The sequence below is a fragment of the Chrysemys picta genome, chromosome 8, assembly GCF_011386835.1.
Source record: "Chrysemys picta bellii isolate R12L10 chromosome 8, ASM1138683v2, whole genome shotgun sequence".
In the NCBI taxonomy this organism is placed as follows: domain Eukaryota; kingdom Metazoa; phylum Chordata; order Testudines; family Emydidae; genus Chrysemys; species Chrysemys picta.
Window position 1 is genome coordinate 69475269 of NC_088798.1, and position 18164 is coordinate 69493432.

The 18164-nt window shown below is 44.9% G+C and overlaps 1 protein-coding gene across 3 annotated transcripts in view; it reads right to left on the reverse strand.

Moving 5' to 3' along the window:
• Positions 1–1105: 1105 nt before the first annotated feature.
• Positions 1106–18164, reverse strand: part of RGS5 (regulator of G protein signaling 5) — an 85442-nt gene continuing 68383 nt past the window's right edge. For 2 of the 3 annotated variants that reach the window (XM_065555772.1, XM_065555771.1), the window contains exons 5-7: positions 13639–13805; positions 8407–8526; positions 1106–8046 (exon numbers count right to left, since the gene is read on the reverse strand). In XM_065555772.1, coding sequence (XP_065411844.1) covers positions 7885–8046; positions 8407–8526; positions 13639–13805 — 449 coding nt within the window. In that variant the 3' untranslated portion in view covers positions 1106–7884. The remainder of the gene's footprint in view (positions 8047–8406; positions 8527–13638; positions 13806–18164) is intronic. The other variant, XM_024107146.3, reaches the window with a different exon arrangement.

The window sequence follows — 18164 nt, forward strand, 5'->3', positions numbered from 1 at the left end:
CTGCAAGCCTTCCTATGTACATGTCTTCTAGCTACTAAATAATGAAGAAGGTGGTCTTAGAGTGACATGTGAACTGGAATCCATCTTAAACCTGGTGCTTTTCCATTTAGAAGGAGGGGTGGGGATCCAGAGAGACAAAAAATTCCCACTTTGTGCCAAAGCTATAAAAGGGGGTGGAACAAAACACAGGTGGCAGCCAGTCATGAGAAATCCCCTAGTTACTACCTGAGCTGGAACTAACAAGGACTGTACCAGGGGAAAGGATTGGGCCCAGACTAGGAAGGAGTCTAGTCTGTGAAAGAAGCTTATTGGAACATCTTAGAGGATGAGATTTACCTGTATTCACTTTCTTGCGTGTTTTGTTTTATTTTGCTTGGTAACTTACTTTGCTCTGTCTGTTATTACTTGAAACCAATTAAACCCTACTTTTTATACTTTTGTTTATTAATTAACCCAGAGTAATACCTGGGTGAGCAAACAGCTGTGCATATCTCTATATCCCTGTATAAGCTTTATACAGACTAAAATGGATTTATTTGGGGTTTAGATCCCACTGGGAACTGGGTGTCTGGGTGCTGGAGATTGGAAACCACTCAGCAGGTTACCTGTTAAAACCTGCAGCTTTGGCGGCATGGTTCAGACCTGGGTCTGTGTTGCAGCAGGCTAGCATGTCTGGCTCAATAAGGCAGGGTTCTGGAGTCCTAAGCCATCAGGGAAAACGGGCTCAGAGGTAAATCCAGCACATCAGGTGACAGTCCAAAGGGGGTCTCTCTGACCAAACCCATCACAATGGGAAGGGTTGGTCCCATTCTTTGGTTACCAAGTGATGGCCTATGGTTACCAGTTGAAGTGTGCTGGGGCTGAAGGGGCTCACACCAGGAATCTGGGGCAGGCCAATCTCCAGTAGTTGCTGGTTCATTTTTTAATCCCCAGGAAATCTCCCTCCCTATTCTAGCAGAGGTCTGGAACTTCGCTTTGCTCTGTGCCTGCTTTCATTCACCTTTCTAATAAAAGCCAAGTCCTGGAAATGCATTGCTGAAGCTAAGCCTGATATCTGACCTTGATCATAAAGCGATGAAGTAAATAAACAAGCCATAGAGCCATGTCAGTGATAATATTTTTATATTCTGGTTATATTGAAGGTTACATGCATGTTACAGAACAGACCCAGTTGACCTAGCCTGCACTGCCCTAACATGGCAATGCACTGAGGCCACAGGTTTGGATGGATAAGAGCCGCTTGGGGGAACCACTCAGCACCCTACAAGACAGGCCCTGTCATGGGAGTTGACCCATACAGTTGTTCACCTCTTGTAGTGGGATGTGGTTTGGTTTGACAGTACATGATGTTAACCTCTTCAGGGCACAAAGGGCAGATTTAAAGAGATTATGGTCCTGAAGATTTTCCAGGTTCTGTACCAGATGCACAGGGTATTTCCACAGCCCACTCAGGTCAGTTAACAGCACAGGCATGATGGAATAGATACAGGCTTTAAACGGTGCACAATGAGAATGGGTCTCAGTGAGAGGGAGGCTTCAAATCACAGGGCCTACCAGAGATCCATGGCAAGTGACCTCAACCCCATGGCCAGGAGGCAATTGGGGCAGCATGATATGCCAAGAGAGGGGCTTTCCATTCAATGAGTGCTTTGCCAGGATGCTGGAACCACTGAACTCACATGAAAGCAATGCACTGAGACTAGAGACCTAGAAATTCAGCCTGGGGTTGCCTTGCCAGGAGAGGGTCCCTGGCCACTTGCCTTTCCCTAGAATAGCACAAATCCACTTGCTTCTTTTCTAAAGATAATAGCTGCTGCTCCAATAAAGGAGTAATCTATCAACACAGTGCAAAGAAAGAGATAAGAAAATACCAATGAAAGGTTGAGTTTTAGCTCAATAAAATACCTGAAACCATTCTACTTCTACTCAGTGCTCAAGGCTGCGAGAAACAATGGGCAAGTGTGAAAAGTGAACAATCTTGCTGTTAGCTAACATGCATTTAAATTGTATGTTTTGATTCACTGACTCACTAAGGACTCAAGTGAAGTTAACATGATGAATATATATATAATGTGTATATAAGAATACAGATAGATAATGCTGTATATATCGTGCTGATATATGTGTAACATAATAAAAGTACAAGTAACAGAGAATATATAAAATACTTGATAATAGACACATTACAGATGGTATCGGTCCCATAGCAGATGTTGCTTGGGTTTCAGAATTATCCGCTTCCTCATCAGATGGTGTCATTTGTCACCTTTCAGACTGTTTATATGCCGGAGTGAATAAACAAAGTAACAGTCTACACAAACACAGCTTTTAGAAATCCCAAATGCTTCTGAGGTCACATTGCACAGGCCCTTCTGTAGCTAATAGAGAATTAGGCTAAATTGGACCTAGTTCAAAATTAAGTATCTAGGAGAGGAGGTTTATCCTTTCTGTAGCAGAAGTGGAGGCCAGGAGGGATTTCTGATAGACTACATTTCAAAAGAACTCAAACCCAGTCCCAAGGCTTCCTGCTGCCCAGGTGCCACCAGAAGTTGTTGTGATAGCATATGACAAACCAAAGCAGTTTTTAGGCTACAAACTACATCTCAGCACAGGGCCACCCAGCACATCGCTGTGATGTCCCAATAGAGCCAATATCTGGTCTTTATGGGCATGAGTGGAGTGTGCTTTCATGAGACAAAAAGGAATTTTCTAAGGAGCACTATGAAGGGAGAGATCTGGTTGACTGGGGAAGATCTGAGAAGTTTGAGTATCTGGTAGAAGAGCACAGGTTAGGATGTACTCACCAGTGGTTACCAAAATAACCCACAGCACTTTCCACAGCTCCAACTTCCAGGAAATGGTCAATGTACATCTGATGCCTGTGGTTCCTATGGCACATTTGATACCTATGGCATCCCCCTTTCCTTTTAATGAGTGTAAGGCAGTCCTGACTTCACCATAAATACCCAACCCACCCCAGCTTGTTCTCCTGTGTAAATTATCCTGCAGCAGGATTCAGGGAAGAAAGATTACATGTGTTGGAATCCAAATCAGACAGCTACAAGAATAGGCTTTTAGGATCACATTTTCAAAAGATGGCCTTGAATTTTGGGTGTAGAATGATGGCCCGTGCGTGTTTGTGTGATCAGATTGGATAGTTAGGCCTGAAGTACCTGTTTTGCAGACATACATGTGATAACTAGGCAAACAATTAACTGAGTATGTAAAATTTGCATGAACAAATTTGGACACCTAGCAGAAACTGACTGAAAATCTGTGTGTGTGTATGTGCATATATGTATATAGAGCTGTTCATTTTAAGCAACCACTCAAAGGACCAGCCAAACCAGAATGACTTTTTAACTAGAGAACTGGAAACGTGCAGATATCTTAAAGAGGTTACTTAAACTAATAAGTCGTCACCCATTGGTGGCAGTCCATAGGGCAGGTCTTACTGGAGAAAGCGAGAGAAGGGGATTAAATATATTGCCAATTAAAACACGATTTGTTTGGTTAACTTGCAATTACAAATTTGAATTCCCAATGTACCTGTGAGGCATTTCAGTCTTTCCAGCAACATCTTAGACTCCCACATGTCATTTACTTGTTTTTCTGCTGGGAGCCCATTTGAGCCTGCATTTCTGGCCATTTGTATTATGCAGAGACATACTGAACCAAGCTAATTCTCTGAGATACCTGCACTAAAATCAGTAGAATTACACCAGGAGTGAATGTGGCTCAGCGATGGTATGTTTATCCTATATTGTAACTGCTGAACCAGTTTTGGTCTTAGCCCCAGTTCTGTTCCTAACCTATTTCCCTTCAAAGCCAGACAGAAAAAGGCTCTATTTATATTGATATTTTCTGCTCTTTTTACTTTCTCAAAGGGGAGGTGAAAGATGTGAGAGGTCCCTTTGCAATGGGTTGGGCCCATTGTGATACTGCCACTTTACCACCTTGCAGGATGACTGACACAGGGGTTACATCTTCACACAGGGGAAGGGAATGAGAATACCAGGCAGTGGTCCTGTCATGAGGCCTCTAACTTTCCCAGGCCACTTGCTTGAGAGAAAGAAAAATAAATGCATTACCAGAGTTTGTTTCCTGGAATGTTCAGCCCAGCTAGCTATGTATTTTTATTCTGTCACCATGGAAATGAGGTGTAAATATTTGGGGATGGTGTTTTTTTGATAGCTTTTGTAAGTGTATAAAAGGTTTGCAAACCCATCGTTTATTTTATTCCATGTTGCACGCGGTCTCCCAGGCTCTGGATTGCCAGCTCTGGATTCTGAGCGTGGGTGGCCCATTTTAACAGACTGCTGAGAGTTTTATAACTGATTTTAAAAAATAAAAATGCTGGATCGTCAGCTGTGGAGACTGATGTCCTGTATTTAGCCATAGGCAGTCATATCACAAGCAGTGGCATTGCAGGCTTCCTAGGAAACCCCCGGAGGAGAAAAGACATTCATGTCAAGGTCCAGTCAGTCCCTGGCCTTTTCACCAGCGGGGGGCCAGTTTCTGCCAATCACGCTTCTGATGGACACTTAGCTTGAAACTGAGTTGAGATCCCAGCTTTATTTCACACAGCCCCCCACCCCCCAAGGTCTGCAGATGATCACAACTTCTGGTGGCTGCTGAGTTGGGCTGGAACCACGGGTAAAGGATAATGCCTGTGAGCTGTAATATTTTTCAAAATGAAAAAAGTCTGTCACCTTCCACAAGCCCCACCAGTACTGTCATCCTGCTTGAACACAAACTGGCCAATTGTGTCAGCAATACAAATATGTACACCCCATCTAAACAGAATGAGGAGCCTGGACAGAGGGAAATGGACTGCACAAAGCTCAGCACCATTTGCCATCTGTTCAAGAAGGCAGGGTTTTATTTCTCCAGTTTCCACGGATGCCTTTTCTTCAGGGCTGTTCTCAGCAACTGACCCAAACTGTTTCTATTAGTCATGTTCTTTCAACAAGTTTTACCTCCTCTAATGAACTTTCTTTTTTGGGTTGGTGCAGAACTATCACTTTGGCATGCTGCTCTTGGGAGAATAACTAGGACATGCCTTCAACAGCAGGACACCCACAGTGATGAGTCAAACACACCTCTAAACTCCTGGCACCTTAGAGACTAACAAATTTATTAGAGCATAAGCTTTCGTGGACTACAGCCCACTTCTTCGGATGCATCCGAAGAAGTGGGCTGTAGTCCACGAAAGCTTATGCTCTAATAAATTTGTTAGTCTCTAAGGTGCCACAAGTCCTCCTGTTCTTCTTTTTGCGGATACAGACTAACACGGCTGCTATTCTGAAATCTAAACTCCTGGGGAGCATTGAGTAAGGCTGTGCATAGGCATTGTGGGGTTGTATATGGCTCTGGAAATGACAAGCTCACTAACTCTAATGCAGGCAGAGGTCTGGGTTGCTAGTCAGCAATCCCAGTGTTTTGGATAATGATGTTTGTTTTATTTTTCTCCCTGTCTCCAGCTCAAAAGGAGCACTGTTTGTTCCAGCAGAGGTGGTGTGTTGAAGGGCCTATTGCTCACAATAGCCTCGCCCAGCACACTGACAATGGGAAGTGTGTTACTAGCTGAAGAACGCAGTCCGGGAGCTCCAGATACACCCTGTACCTAGGTATGGCATGAATAGAACTGTCATTGTTACCAGTTTGTGATTCTCATCTGACCTTCCTGTGTCAAAAACAATCTTGTGACACTTGTGTGGGCCCGCGCCTTCCAGGCTGCCTGTCTGTGATTGGATCAGTTCATGCTGGGAAAACCCCATAGTGCTTCTGTGTCCAGCAGATATGCTGAATGAGCAGCAAGTGGGCCGTGCTCCCGCTTGGAAAGCAGGGAGGAGAGAGGGCAGGCCAAACCAGTCATGTGGACACAGTTTGCTGGGGGTGTGGAGGATCTACATTGCAAATAACAGTGTGCCCCAGGATCCAAGAAGGCAGCCACGTGGCAGTCTCTGTCATGACCCAGGGCAAAACACTGGTGCTGCCATGGCTATGGTTACTAACTGTGCAGCCACCATGTCATGTGTGGACACAACGTGCAATTAGAGCTAATCCTGTCACTAGCTGGTCTCAGACTCAGTGTCAGGGGCCCCAAAAAGCAAATGCTTCAGAAGAACTGAGGTGGCTTTCACTCAGTGGGGCTTGCTGTCAAACACCTCCTCCTTCAAAGACTGTCACAACCGCACAGAGTGCTAACACTTAGAGCAGTCACTTCAAGGTCTTGGGCCGTGGCAGGAGGAGACAGGAGTATTTTAACACCCTTTCCATGCCATTAGTATTTCACATGTTCAATTCATCCAGCTGGTCACAGCGAGGGTATCAGATCAGTGTAACCTGACCTGCAAGTAGGGATGGATGAGGACATATGGTCTAGCAGCTCAGTCATGTGGTTGTTTTGGGTAAACATTGAAGTGTGGATGCTTCTCTGATTCTCATCTGAGTTTATCTGAATCAAGGCTGCTCAGTTCCAGCTAGAGCACTGGACACTATGGCCTTGTCTACAGTATACAGTTTTGTCTGCAAAAGGCAGCTTTTATCAACAAAACAGTGGAGGTGTACCCACTACAGTGCTACTTTTTCTGGCAAAACTCTCCTGTTTTGCCAATAAAATAAACCCACCTCAATGACAGGCAGAGAGCATTTTGGGGCAAAGTTAAAGCGACAAAGCAACACTGCTGTTCGTTATGTCTATGTAACTGGCCTCCCCCAGTATTCCACAATGCCCGCTGTGACCACTCTGTTCAATGTTTTGAACTCTGCTGCCCTGCAGATATGCACCCTTCCCCTTTCAAAACTCCAGGAAGCTTTGACATTCCTCAGCATGGAGAGCAACACGCTCCCCTGCCTGGAGTACAGGGTAGGGGTGGATCAGTGGTCTGAGGAGGCTATGGGAGAACGTGGAGGAAATCACAGGACCCTTAACATGGAGTCCTGCTCTCCCTGGAACTAGGAGATGGGGGAAAAGACTGCTGTGCTGTGCAGAGCCAGGGAGGGAGGAGGGGACTGTTGCGGGGGGAGAACGTTCCCCTCCACCACCTCAAGATTGTTTGGACTTACAAAGACAGCATGGTGACACACACACTCCCCCCCACACTCTCTCATACACTCTCCCCCCACACACACACACCCTGTCACACACTCTCCCATCCGCCCACACTTTAGTTGAAAAGCAGGTGGCAATCTAGTAGGATGCCCATGGAACGAGAAACTTACATCATGTAATGCTGTGCCTGCCCCATGAGGCATTGCAAACCCATCCCAAAGCACCCTCCAGCCAGTTGCACAGAGGGATAGCTACCCACAGTGCACTGTTCTGTGTGTTGATGCAAGAGCTGGTAGTGTGGATGCGCTCTGCCAACACAAGGGCATAGTCTGGACATGCAACAGCAGTTTTAATTAAAGCAGTTGCTGTATGACAGCATAACTTTTGTTGACAAAACTCTGTAGTGTGGACAAGACCTAGGACCTATAAGCTTTACAGGCCACAGCTCTGCGTACCAGATGAGTGCCAAGGCTCCTGCAAGCCTCCTTTGCGTCTCCATGGAACTACTCTGGTGAAGCTTGCTGTCAACTAGCTGCCAAGATGACTCTCAGTAATGCAGTCTAAGACCAATGGGTAAAATCACTAGGGCTTTTTCATAACAGGGATCTTGGGAAGGGAGCAGGGAAAGAGACTGTAGAAAAGGAGACATGTGGCACATAGGAGAAAGTCCAAAACAATGTGGAAGGAGTTTAGCAATGCAGTTGAGTGCTTTCTCAGTTTGGTATCTTTAAGGCAAAGCAGCTATAGACTAAAGGTGGGATTTGGAAAGAGGCATGGCTCACTGTGAGTGCCTAGCAGGGGATGCAGTGCACAGGCTTGCTACATTGCTACTTGATTAACTCTTGATAAAACTCTGACCGCACAAATCTGGGCAGGGAGTCCTTCTCCATCAGGGCAAAGATCCGCTTCTGAGCCTCAGTGAAGCTGCTCACTGATGGCTCCACCAAGTTCTTCATGGTCACAGCTTTGGTGCAGTGGTCGATATTCACCTGTGATGGGGACACAATAGGAAGTGAACAGGACAAGGACTCGGTGCCCTAAGCAAGAGAGTTGGAACCACATTGCGTGATCCAGATACAGATGCACAAACAGCAAGGTAAATTATCAAAGCCAGGTTCATTGGTGCTGGGAGGTGCTAGTCCTGACTCCATAGTTCAGGTGGAGCTTTGTTCTGTACCTAAAGAAGGGATTCAGCCTCTTAGTTCTGTATAAAAAATAGCATGTACCCTCCCCAGAATTGCAGCACTGACTCTCTGGGAGTGAAGGAATGTTCTGGGAATTCACACAAAAACCCTTTCATCAGTTTATGATTTAAAATAAATATATACTGGGTCCTTGAAGAAATTTACCGTTTTGTTGGTCTTTTCTTTGTCCAGAATGTTGTTAATAATGGAATAATACAGACATGTTAAACTTTCCATATTGATAAATTGATTGAAATCTTGTGCACAGGCTGCATCTGGAGAAATCTGTTTGTTTGTAATCAGATTTAGTTAATAATAATTATATACAACATGATTATGATTAGACAAAGGCAACTCTTACAACTGGTACTCTTATTATGCTATTAGAGGTAACTTTATCAGTCACCACTTTACCTCTACAGCTAATCTGCATGTAACAATCCTATTCGCTACAATGACCCAGTGGTCTGAGGGAAACTGGACCCATGCTCTTCAAGTGTTCCAAGAATGCTAGCTTGGGCACCAGTGCGGGAAAGGCAAGAGCACAGGGGAGCCTTACAGCACAGAAACACTAGGGCAGGGCTCTCCCCATCTCCCCCTGCACAGAGCACCATCGCACTGACACAGCTCTCTAAACCTGCAAGTTAGGGGGCACATTCAGCAGTGCACTTCAGCTGCTTTGCCCTACTCTGGTGATACAAAGCAGCTGTACTTCCTATGTAACTGGCTAGTGTGCTCTGACTTCTCTGTGTTGATTTGGTGTCCCGGGGAATCTGCCCTTAGAAGTTAAACTACAGAAAAATGGTTTAATGTCAACGCTGAATATCATCATCTCCTTACCAATACTGCATTGTTCCAGTATTCTCATTTGGGGTTCTCCTTTAAAATCTGTGTATGCAATTGTAAATAATTTTTCAAAGCTAAGGAAATTCCTGGACAAAACCTACATTAAAAATCATTATCTAAAATGCCTTCAGCCTGGTTCTACCATCATTTCATGGAATTGCTGCAAGGAAGAGTTAAAGCTGGTAAGCTGCCTAGAGGCCAATACTGTGGCTGGGTGGCTAATGCACTGGACTATGACTCAAGATACTTTGGTTCTAGTTCTAGACCTGCTGAGGCAAGTTACTGCCCCTCTCTGTCTCCATTTTCCCATCTGTAAAATGGGGTTAATGTTACTGACCTGCTTTGTAAAGCACTGTGGGATGGAGAGTGTTAAAATATAGATATTCAGGCCTGCCTGTAAAGGCCTATACTTTAAGAACTCAGGTGTATTTTTATCACTTAGCTAGTTACAAGGGTATAAAAAAACAAAGAATCAAAATCAGTCTGCCTATGTATGGGCCTTCTCTCACTATGATAGTCTGAGGCCTTGTTCTTAGGCTAAGGCCTTTGGCTAAGCAGCAGGGGCAGCCATAAGCTGGGAAGCATACAGTCACATCTTCACATCCCAAACCAATCACATTGAAATAAGGTGATATTGGGCTGTTAAGGAAGACAATCCTGTCCTCAGAGTGCCCATCACCACCAGATAAAGAAACAGATCTTAAGATGGTTAAAGAAAACTTAGTTTGATAGCATCCAGCCTGGCAAGAAATCACTTATCAATAATTGTGCTTGTGAAACCCTCATTTCTGTATCGTTTTATCTTTGGGGCCCCCACTTTTCTATTGTTAATCTGTCTGGTTCTCTAATAGTTTCTGTCTGCTGTATAATTAATTTTACTAGGTGTAAGTTAATTAGGGTAGTGGGATATAATTGGTTAGAGTATTATGTTACAATATGTTAGGATTGGTTAGTTACATTTCAGTAAAATGATTGGTTAAGGTATAGCTGAGAATATTACTATATAAACTGGGGTCAAACAGGAAGTAGAAGGGAAATTAGAATCATGCTTGCTAAGGGGAACGGGAATAGGGAATGGGGAACAGGCTGTAGCATCAGAGCTTGGAACGGAACACTGGGGAACAGACTCTATCAGAGATAAGCTTGATTGATGTGAAGGGCTTTGGAATATGCTTGCTTGGAAACTAACCCCAATAAACATCACATTGGCTGCACTTCGGACTTCTGGTCTTTTGCTGTTTGCTGTCTGCGTGACAAGAACCAGGAAAGTAGGAGGGAGAAGGGAAAGCCCTCTAACAGAGCGTGCTAGATAAGAGCTGTGTAATTCTTCCCTTAATGTGTTTAGATTTCCCTTAACTCTGATTCTCCTGGTTTTGTTATAGTGGCATAGGGGGCACTATAGTTGAGGTTCCATCATGACATCTGTTTAAAGTCTGACCGCTCTAAAATCTACATGTTTAGCTGTAGCTGGATTCTTTTGCAATTTGCCTCTGCGGGAAGGGTTAATGACCCAAGTTTGGAGCCATTGTAGCTAAGAGATCTGGAGATATAAGCGCCTTAGAAAAACAATTTTAAAAAGTTTCTAGGTGGGTTTTGGTTTTGCCCAGAGCTAGAGAGCCAACTATTGATGTGACGTGGCTCAACATGATCTCAACCTCTCGAGTTTTACCCAAGGTAATGCTCGGTGCCCAGTAAACCTCGGGGGACCCAAACTCTGAACACATTTTTACATGGCACATGTGCCAGTAACAAGGTAAAGGGGAGCATTAGTGCTCCAAAGTTGGGATCATTTGAATTAGGGGTTCCCCCATTACAGATGTCCCCAAAACAGTTTTCTTCTACAGCCTTGTATTAATAAGCTGTGAGGTACTAATGACTGGATGAATCACAAGCCTCATTGTTATCGATGGCTGTGAACTCCCCCTTCCATTAACATAACTAAGGCTGAGTGAATCACAACCCCCACCTATGACCAAAGGAGTTTTGGACTAAATGGCTGGTGGTTGCTACAATTTGTGAGTCATGGGTGGCAGTTTTATTGGGGGGGGGAGAGAATAGACATGTGACTGCTTCCTGGGAGGGGAGGGTTATTGGGGGTTGGAGGAGTGGGGAAAATAGTGGGGAAAGGATTTGGGGCTGCAGTGAGGAGAATGGAATAAATGGGGATGGATGGTAGGGTATGATAGGGGACAGAGCTTGGGGGCTCAAGTGAAGGAGGCCTGGCAGCCCCCCAGCTGTCAGCACACCCCAACTCCCTGCACCCCAAGCTGTCAGTGCACCCCAACTCCCTGCACTCCAAGCTCTGTCAGTCCACTCCACTACATCTGCACCTCCCCGCTGTGCTGGTGCACCCCAAATCCCATAGATTCCAATTCTGCAGCTCTGCCAGTGCACCCCAAGTCCCATGTGCCCCTGGCTCTTCCAATGCACCCCAAAACCTCTGCATCCCCAACTTTTCCAGTACATCCTAACCTTCCTGCAGCCCATCCACCCTTCTGCCCCAGACCTGCCAGTGTATTCTAACCCCTCTACACCCCAATCCCACTGCACCACAACCTGCCTGCACTCCACAGCTCTGCCAGTGCATCCCAATGATCTTGCATCCCAATATCATTGCTCTGTACCATAGCTGTCCCTTGCTCCAGGCACTGAATGTGAGTTAGATTATGTGGGGGGTGGTAATGGCAATAGAGCCGTTTGCATACCAGGGAGTGAGGGCTTCAAGGAGATGCATTCCGTGCCTGTGGTGTGGAGAGCTGGGTACAGAGACATGGCTGGGGAAGTGTGCCAAAGCAGGTCTGGTGGGACCCCACTGGTATGTGTGCATGCACATGCATGTGTATTGGGGGGATGGTTCAGTATCTTAACTGTGGGACATGATATGTACAACTGCCTAAATAACTACTAACTCCTACCAGCCACACATCTTTTCCTGTTTTTTTGTTTGTTTGTTTGTTTTTTAAAGGAAATTAAATGGGGAAAAAAAACTACATTGATGCAGGGTTAAGGTTGCCTGGTGGTATGTCGAGAGTGTCAGCTGGAATCCTGTGGGTGAGAGTCTCTAAACCTACTGCTAACCAATCCTGCGGGTTGTAAATGGAGATGAAGCACTCGTACATTTCATCAACTGTGGGATTGGCAGATGAAAGGTATCTGTGTCAATGGGTCATATTTGGATATTGCTGAGAGAGGGCAGAGGTAAGGCTGCATGGGATTCCTTAACTGTGCATTTCCTGGTTTTCAGACGTTTAAGTTTTGTGCAACTGAGCTTTCTGCCATGGGACAACATATCACCAAGCAACCATAACTATGCATTACCATAGCTTTTCGCCATGGATTAATACTTAGTTTGGGGATAATTGTGACATTGCTGTAATGTTGTTTCCCTTAAATTACCAATAGGAACTCTCAACTTTAACATCATCTTGCCATAGTTTGTGTGGGAATATACATCGAGATAAGACATCAGAGGGGCAACTGTGACATCTCCTCTGCAGCTTCCCAGGTCGCCTGTCCTGCCTTTTCCCACTCTTTTTTTCTTTGGGCCATAGGGTTTCTCCACAAGAAGGAGATCAGTGGATTTCCTGCACCTGTCCCGGCACTGCTGGAAATGATGAGATCTCCCGGATGGGGCTAAGAGATGGAGGGGAAAGGTGGAGACAAGCCTTGTGCTTGGAGACAGGACAAAGGGAGGGAAGTAAAGAGGGAGTAGGTGGGTTAGGAGATGGGCCTACAACAACATTTTGAATAGCTATGAGTGTTAGTTTGGAGGCCTGAGGTCCAAGAGGAGGAGATCATAATAATCAAGGCAGGAGATGCAAGGGGCTTGGACGAGAGCTTTGATCAGCTTTATAGGCAGGTAAGGCTGGGTCTTCCCAGTGTCCTAGGGGCCACAGCAGTGAGGTTTAGACACAGTTTGGATGGGTGGGTCTGGGTGAAGGCCAGGTCAAAGTGACATGCTGATTACCAATGTGAGTGACAGGGAAGCTAGGGATGTAGTCTGGGGTGACAGTGGGGAGAAGGAAGGGCTTGGGGGAAGATGAAGAACTCTATTTAGGCTGTGTTAGATTTCCCTGAGAGATGTCAGAGAGACAGGTGAGATGTCAGTGTGGATGGAGCAAGACAGGTCTGCTGGAGACAGGTAAACTGTAAAGTGAAAGCTGTTGCTGGTGTCACAACATATCTAATTACATGCACATTTCTCATGTGTTCCTTACCAGTGTAAGCCAGTTCACTAGCTCTAGGGAGGAATGGAAGCTGGTGTGACCAAAGTGCAGCCACCAGGCATGGGGCGCAGTGACCCTTCTCTCTGCACCAATGCAGAATTGCATGCTGGGAGCTGCAGGCTCCATTGGCCATGCCTCTGGATTGTAGACCAGGTGGTTGGAATCTGCTCCAATTTTTGCACATTTTCTATGGCTCTTCAGGTTTAGACAAGATGCCCATGTGACTTTTAAGTGAGCACAGTGTGAGCAACCTGCTTTGGTGCTATCAGTACTTGTGTCATGTATCCATCCCTCTCCACATCAATCGCCCTCTGACTGGACTGACCTCTTTAGGTGCCTCCGTCTGGATGAACTCCTCATAAATTTTCTTGGCCTTCTCAGCCATCTTGGTGGGGGACTTGATTTTCTTGTATTCTTCACAGGCAATCCAGAACTCAATGTTCTCCTCACTGAACTCTGATCTAAGGAAGCTCCTGAAGCTGGCAAGCCCATCTGCTCAGAGAGAAAATTGGGAAACTCTCAACATCACACTTTCCAGTACAATCAGCTGGAAGAAATGAATTTGACATGGCTGGGGCAGTTTGGGAGTGGAAGGGAAATGGAGATGTCCCAGACCATGCACATCCAGCTCTGTCAGACCCAACCTTTGTTCAAGGTGTTTGCATTGACAATGTGAGATATCATAACATAACATATCACCATGTTATGACACGGCACAGAGCAAAGACCATGTTGTGCTGACCTGTGAGGCTGTGTCTGATCACAGTGATTCCTTCATGCAATTAGCACCACAGAGCCCAGAGATGTTCAAGTTCAAGCTCTCTGTACATTGTGAATGTCATAACTATAAAGGGAAGGGTAACAGCTCTCCTGTGTACAGTGCCATAAAATCCCTCCTGGCCAGAGACTCCAAAATCCTTTTACCTGTAAAGGGTTAAGAAGCTCAGGTAGCCTGGCTGACACCTGACCCAAAGGACCAATAAGGGGACAAGATACTTTCAAATCTTGGTGGGGGGAAGGCTGTTGTTTGTGCTCTTTGTTTGGGATGTTGTTCACTCTTGGGACTGAGAGGGACCAGACATCAATCCCGGTTCTCCACATCTTTATAAACAAGTCTCTCCTATTTGAAACTTGTAAGTAAATAGCCAGGCAAGGCGTGTTAGTTTTCCTTTGTTTTCTCAACTTGTAAATGTACCTTTTACTAGAGTGTTTATCTTTGTTTGCTATACTTTGAACCTGAGGCTAGAGCCCTTTAAGTTTGATTACCCTGTAAAGTTATTTTCCATACTGATTTTACAGAGATGATTTTTACCTTTTTCTTTAATTAAAAGCCTTCTTTTTAAGAACCTGATTGATTTTTCCTTGTTTTTAGATCCAAGGGGTTTGGATCTGTATTCACCAGGGAATTGGTGAAGAGTTTCTCAAGGCTTCCCAGGGAAGGGAATCCACTTGGGAATGGTGGCAGCGGACCAGATCTAAGCTGGTAGTTAAGCTTAGAAGTCTTCATGCAGGCCCCCACATTTGTACCCTAAAGTTCAAAGTGGAGAAGCAGCCTTGACAGTGAACAATCACAGAATCCAAACCCAATCTTCTCTCACCTCACACACAAGCTCTTTTCAGTTATGGACATGTTTAGGTCCTCAGCAAACAAGCCCAGCATTGTTCAGGTGCTTGACTTTGGCATTCCTGCTCTGGGACACCCTGAGCCCTGGGGAAATGGCACATCTGAACCCAGATCTGAATTTCCTATCTGGCTCCTGTCTCTGCAAGGGCCCAAACCAACAACCTGGGCCTCTCCTGGAGTTCCCTCCTGCATGTCCCAAGTCCGGGGCTTGGGGGGAGCTACAGGGAGCAGAATGGATATGCCAGAATGCATTTGAGTGCATTTGTGTGTGCAAGTCTGTGCTTGATTCACAGGGAGAGGGCGGGAGAGATGGTACAGGAGTGAAAAGAACATAAGAATATGTGGGAAGGGGTCAAAAATTCCTCTCATGAGCCTGGCTGGCAGTGCTGTGGGGTGGGAGTGGGGGTTCCCCTCGTGCCCCTGTCTGGCAGTGCTATGGGTGGCGTAGGGGTTCCCCTCGTGTGCCTGGCTGGCAGTGATGTGGGGCACAGGTGGTCCACTTGTGCGCCTAGCTGACAGTGCCATAGGATGGGGGTCCTCTTGTGCCCCTGGCTGACAGTGCCGTAGGATGGGGGTCCGCTCGTGTGCCTGGCTAGCAATGCTGTGGGGTGGGGTTCCCCTCGTGTGTCTAGCTGGCAGTGCTGTAGGGTGTGGGGGGTCCCCTCGTGCTCCTGGCTGGCAGTGCTGTGGGACTGAAGTGTTATAGTTTGAACATGTCGCAATGAAATATTTGGAGGGGTTGGGCATTGTTTGTTTTTTGTCCACAACAAACAAACACCATTCACCTTCCTTAACCCAAACTGGTATTTTTCAGTGAATACACTAGTCCTTTGGAAATTTTCAACAGGCTCTTGTGCATGCACCTTTTCTCCCAGAAGCCAATTCCTGTCCGGCCCTTTCTCTTTAAGCCTTTTCAAAGCTGGGTGGTGCTCATATACTCATAGTCCTCCAGGCCATAAAGGACCGTCGTATGACCTCCAGCACATCGCAGGACACAGAACCTCGCTCACCCACTCCTGTAATAGACCCCTAACTTCTGGCTGAGTTAGTGAAGTTCTCAAATCATGGTTTAAAGGCTCCGAGTTACAAAGAATCCACCATTTACACTAGTTTAAACCTACAAGTGACTCATGCCCCATGCTGCAGAAGAAGGGGCTAACCCCCCAGGTCTCTGCCAATCTGACCCAGGGGGAAATTCCTTCCTGACCCCAAATATGGCAATCAGTTAGACCCACCAGCCAAACACCTGGAAAAGAATTCTCTGTAGTAACTTAGAGCACTCCCCATCTAGTGTCCCATCTTCAGCCATTGGAGACATTTGCTACTACATGCTGCAGATCAGCTACATGTTGTAGGTAGTTTCGTCAGACTACCCCCTTCATAAATTTATCAAGCTCAGTCTTGACTCCATTTAGTTTTTTTACCTCCACCATTCCCCTGGGGAGAACATAAGAAAGGCCGTACCGAGTCAGACCAAAGGTCCATCTAGCCCAGTATCCTGTCTACCGACAGTGGCCAATGCCAGGTGCCCCAGAGGGAGTGAACCTAACAGGCAATGATCAAGTGATCTCTCTCCTGCCATCCATCTCCCCCCTCTGCCAGACAGAGGTTAGGGACACCATTCCTTACCCGTCCTGGCTAATAGCCATTAATGGACTTAACCACCATGAATTTATCCAGTTCTCTTTTAAACTCTGTTATAGTCCTAGCCTTCACAACCTCCTCAGGTAAGGAGTTCCACAAGTTGACTGTGCGCTGCGTGAAGAACTTCCTTTTATTTGTTTTAAACCTGCTGCCTATTAATTTCATTTGGTGACCCCTAGTTCTTGTATTATGGGAATAAGTAAATAACTTTTCCTTATCCACTTTCTCCACATCACTCATGATTTTATATACCTCTATCATATCCCCCCTTAGTCTCCTCTTTTCCAAGCTGAAGAGTCCTAGCCTCTTTAATCTCTCCTCATATGGGACCCGTTCCAAACCCTTAATCATTTTAGTTGCCCTTTTCTGAACCTTTTCTAGTGCCAGTATATCTTTTTTGAGATGAGGAGATCACATCTGTACGCAGTATTCGAGATGAGGGCGTACCATCAATTTATATAAGGGCAATAATATATTCTCAGTCTTATTCTCTATCCCCTTTTTAATGATTCCTAACATCCTGTTTGCTTTTTTGACCGCCGCTGCACACTGCGTGGACATTTTCAGAGAACTATCCACAATGACTCCAAGATCTTTTTCCTAACTTCTTGTAGCTAAATTAGCCCCCCATCATATTGAGGCTGTTCCAGAACTTCACTCCTCTGATGGCTAGAAAATGTCATCTAATTTCATGCCTAAACTTGTTGATGGATAGTTTATACCAGAGGTTCCCAAACTTATTTGGCCTACCGCCCCCTTTTCAGAAAAAAAATTACTCAGCGCCCCCCTGGAAATCTACCTTCTTTAAGCGAACAAACAGAAAGATGCAGTGACAAATTTGCGTTCTTTTATGTATCTATATTTCTGCCTACGTCCTACAATATAGTAAAGAAAGATGTGTTATTAGAATATCGCCCACGACATCAGGTATACAGTGGTTTTTGCATAAGACAACAAAAGACAACCAAACTAAAATACTAATGAAACTAATAAACTGGGTTTTGTTCTTTGCTCAGCATTAGATATATGTATTTGATATTGAATTGTCAAATATCAAACTAAATTTATCAAGAAATAATTAATTTAAAAAATAATCAATATGCAATTAAAAATCAGTTAATAGTTTTAACTTAGTTTGCCCTTATTTAAATAATTGTTCCTTATTAACACACGGCTTATTTACCACTTAACACAGATGATTCGATAGATATAAATAAATGTTAATAGTTAACAGTTTTTTTACGATTTCATTCCCCCGCTTTTGTTAATATTGTAATAAAAAATGACAAATATATTGACTGTACACTTCAAATAGTACTGTACCGCCACAAGCCTGCTACGATTTTATTAGTAAGCACTAGAGACACAGAAACGTACGGTAGATATGTAAGAAAATGTATAAAAATACTCACGTGTAAATTGCCGTTTTATTGAAACAACAATAATACAATTTGCTTTGTATGTGATCCGTAATCCGTAAAGATCGAAGGTATTGAATATGAATAAAAAATTTTAAATACTTATTGCACTATTGTTAACTGCTTTTTACACAATTAAGAAACAATCTAAATTAGATTTCATAC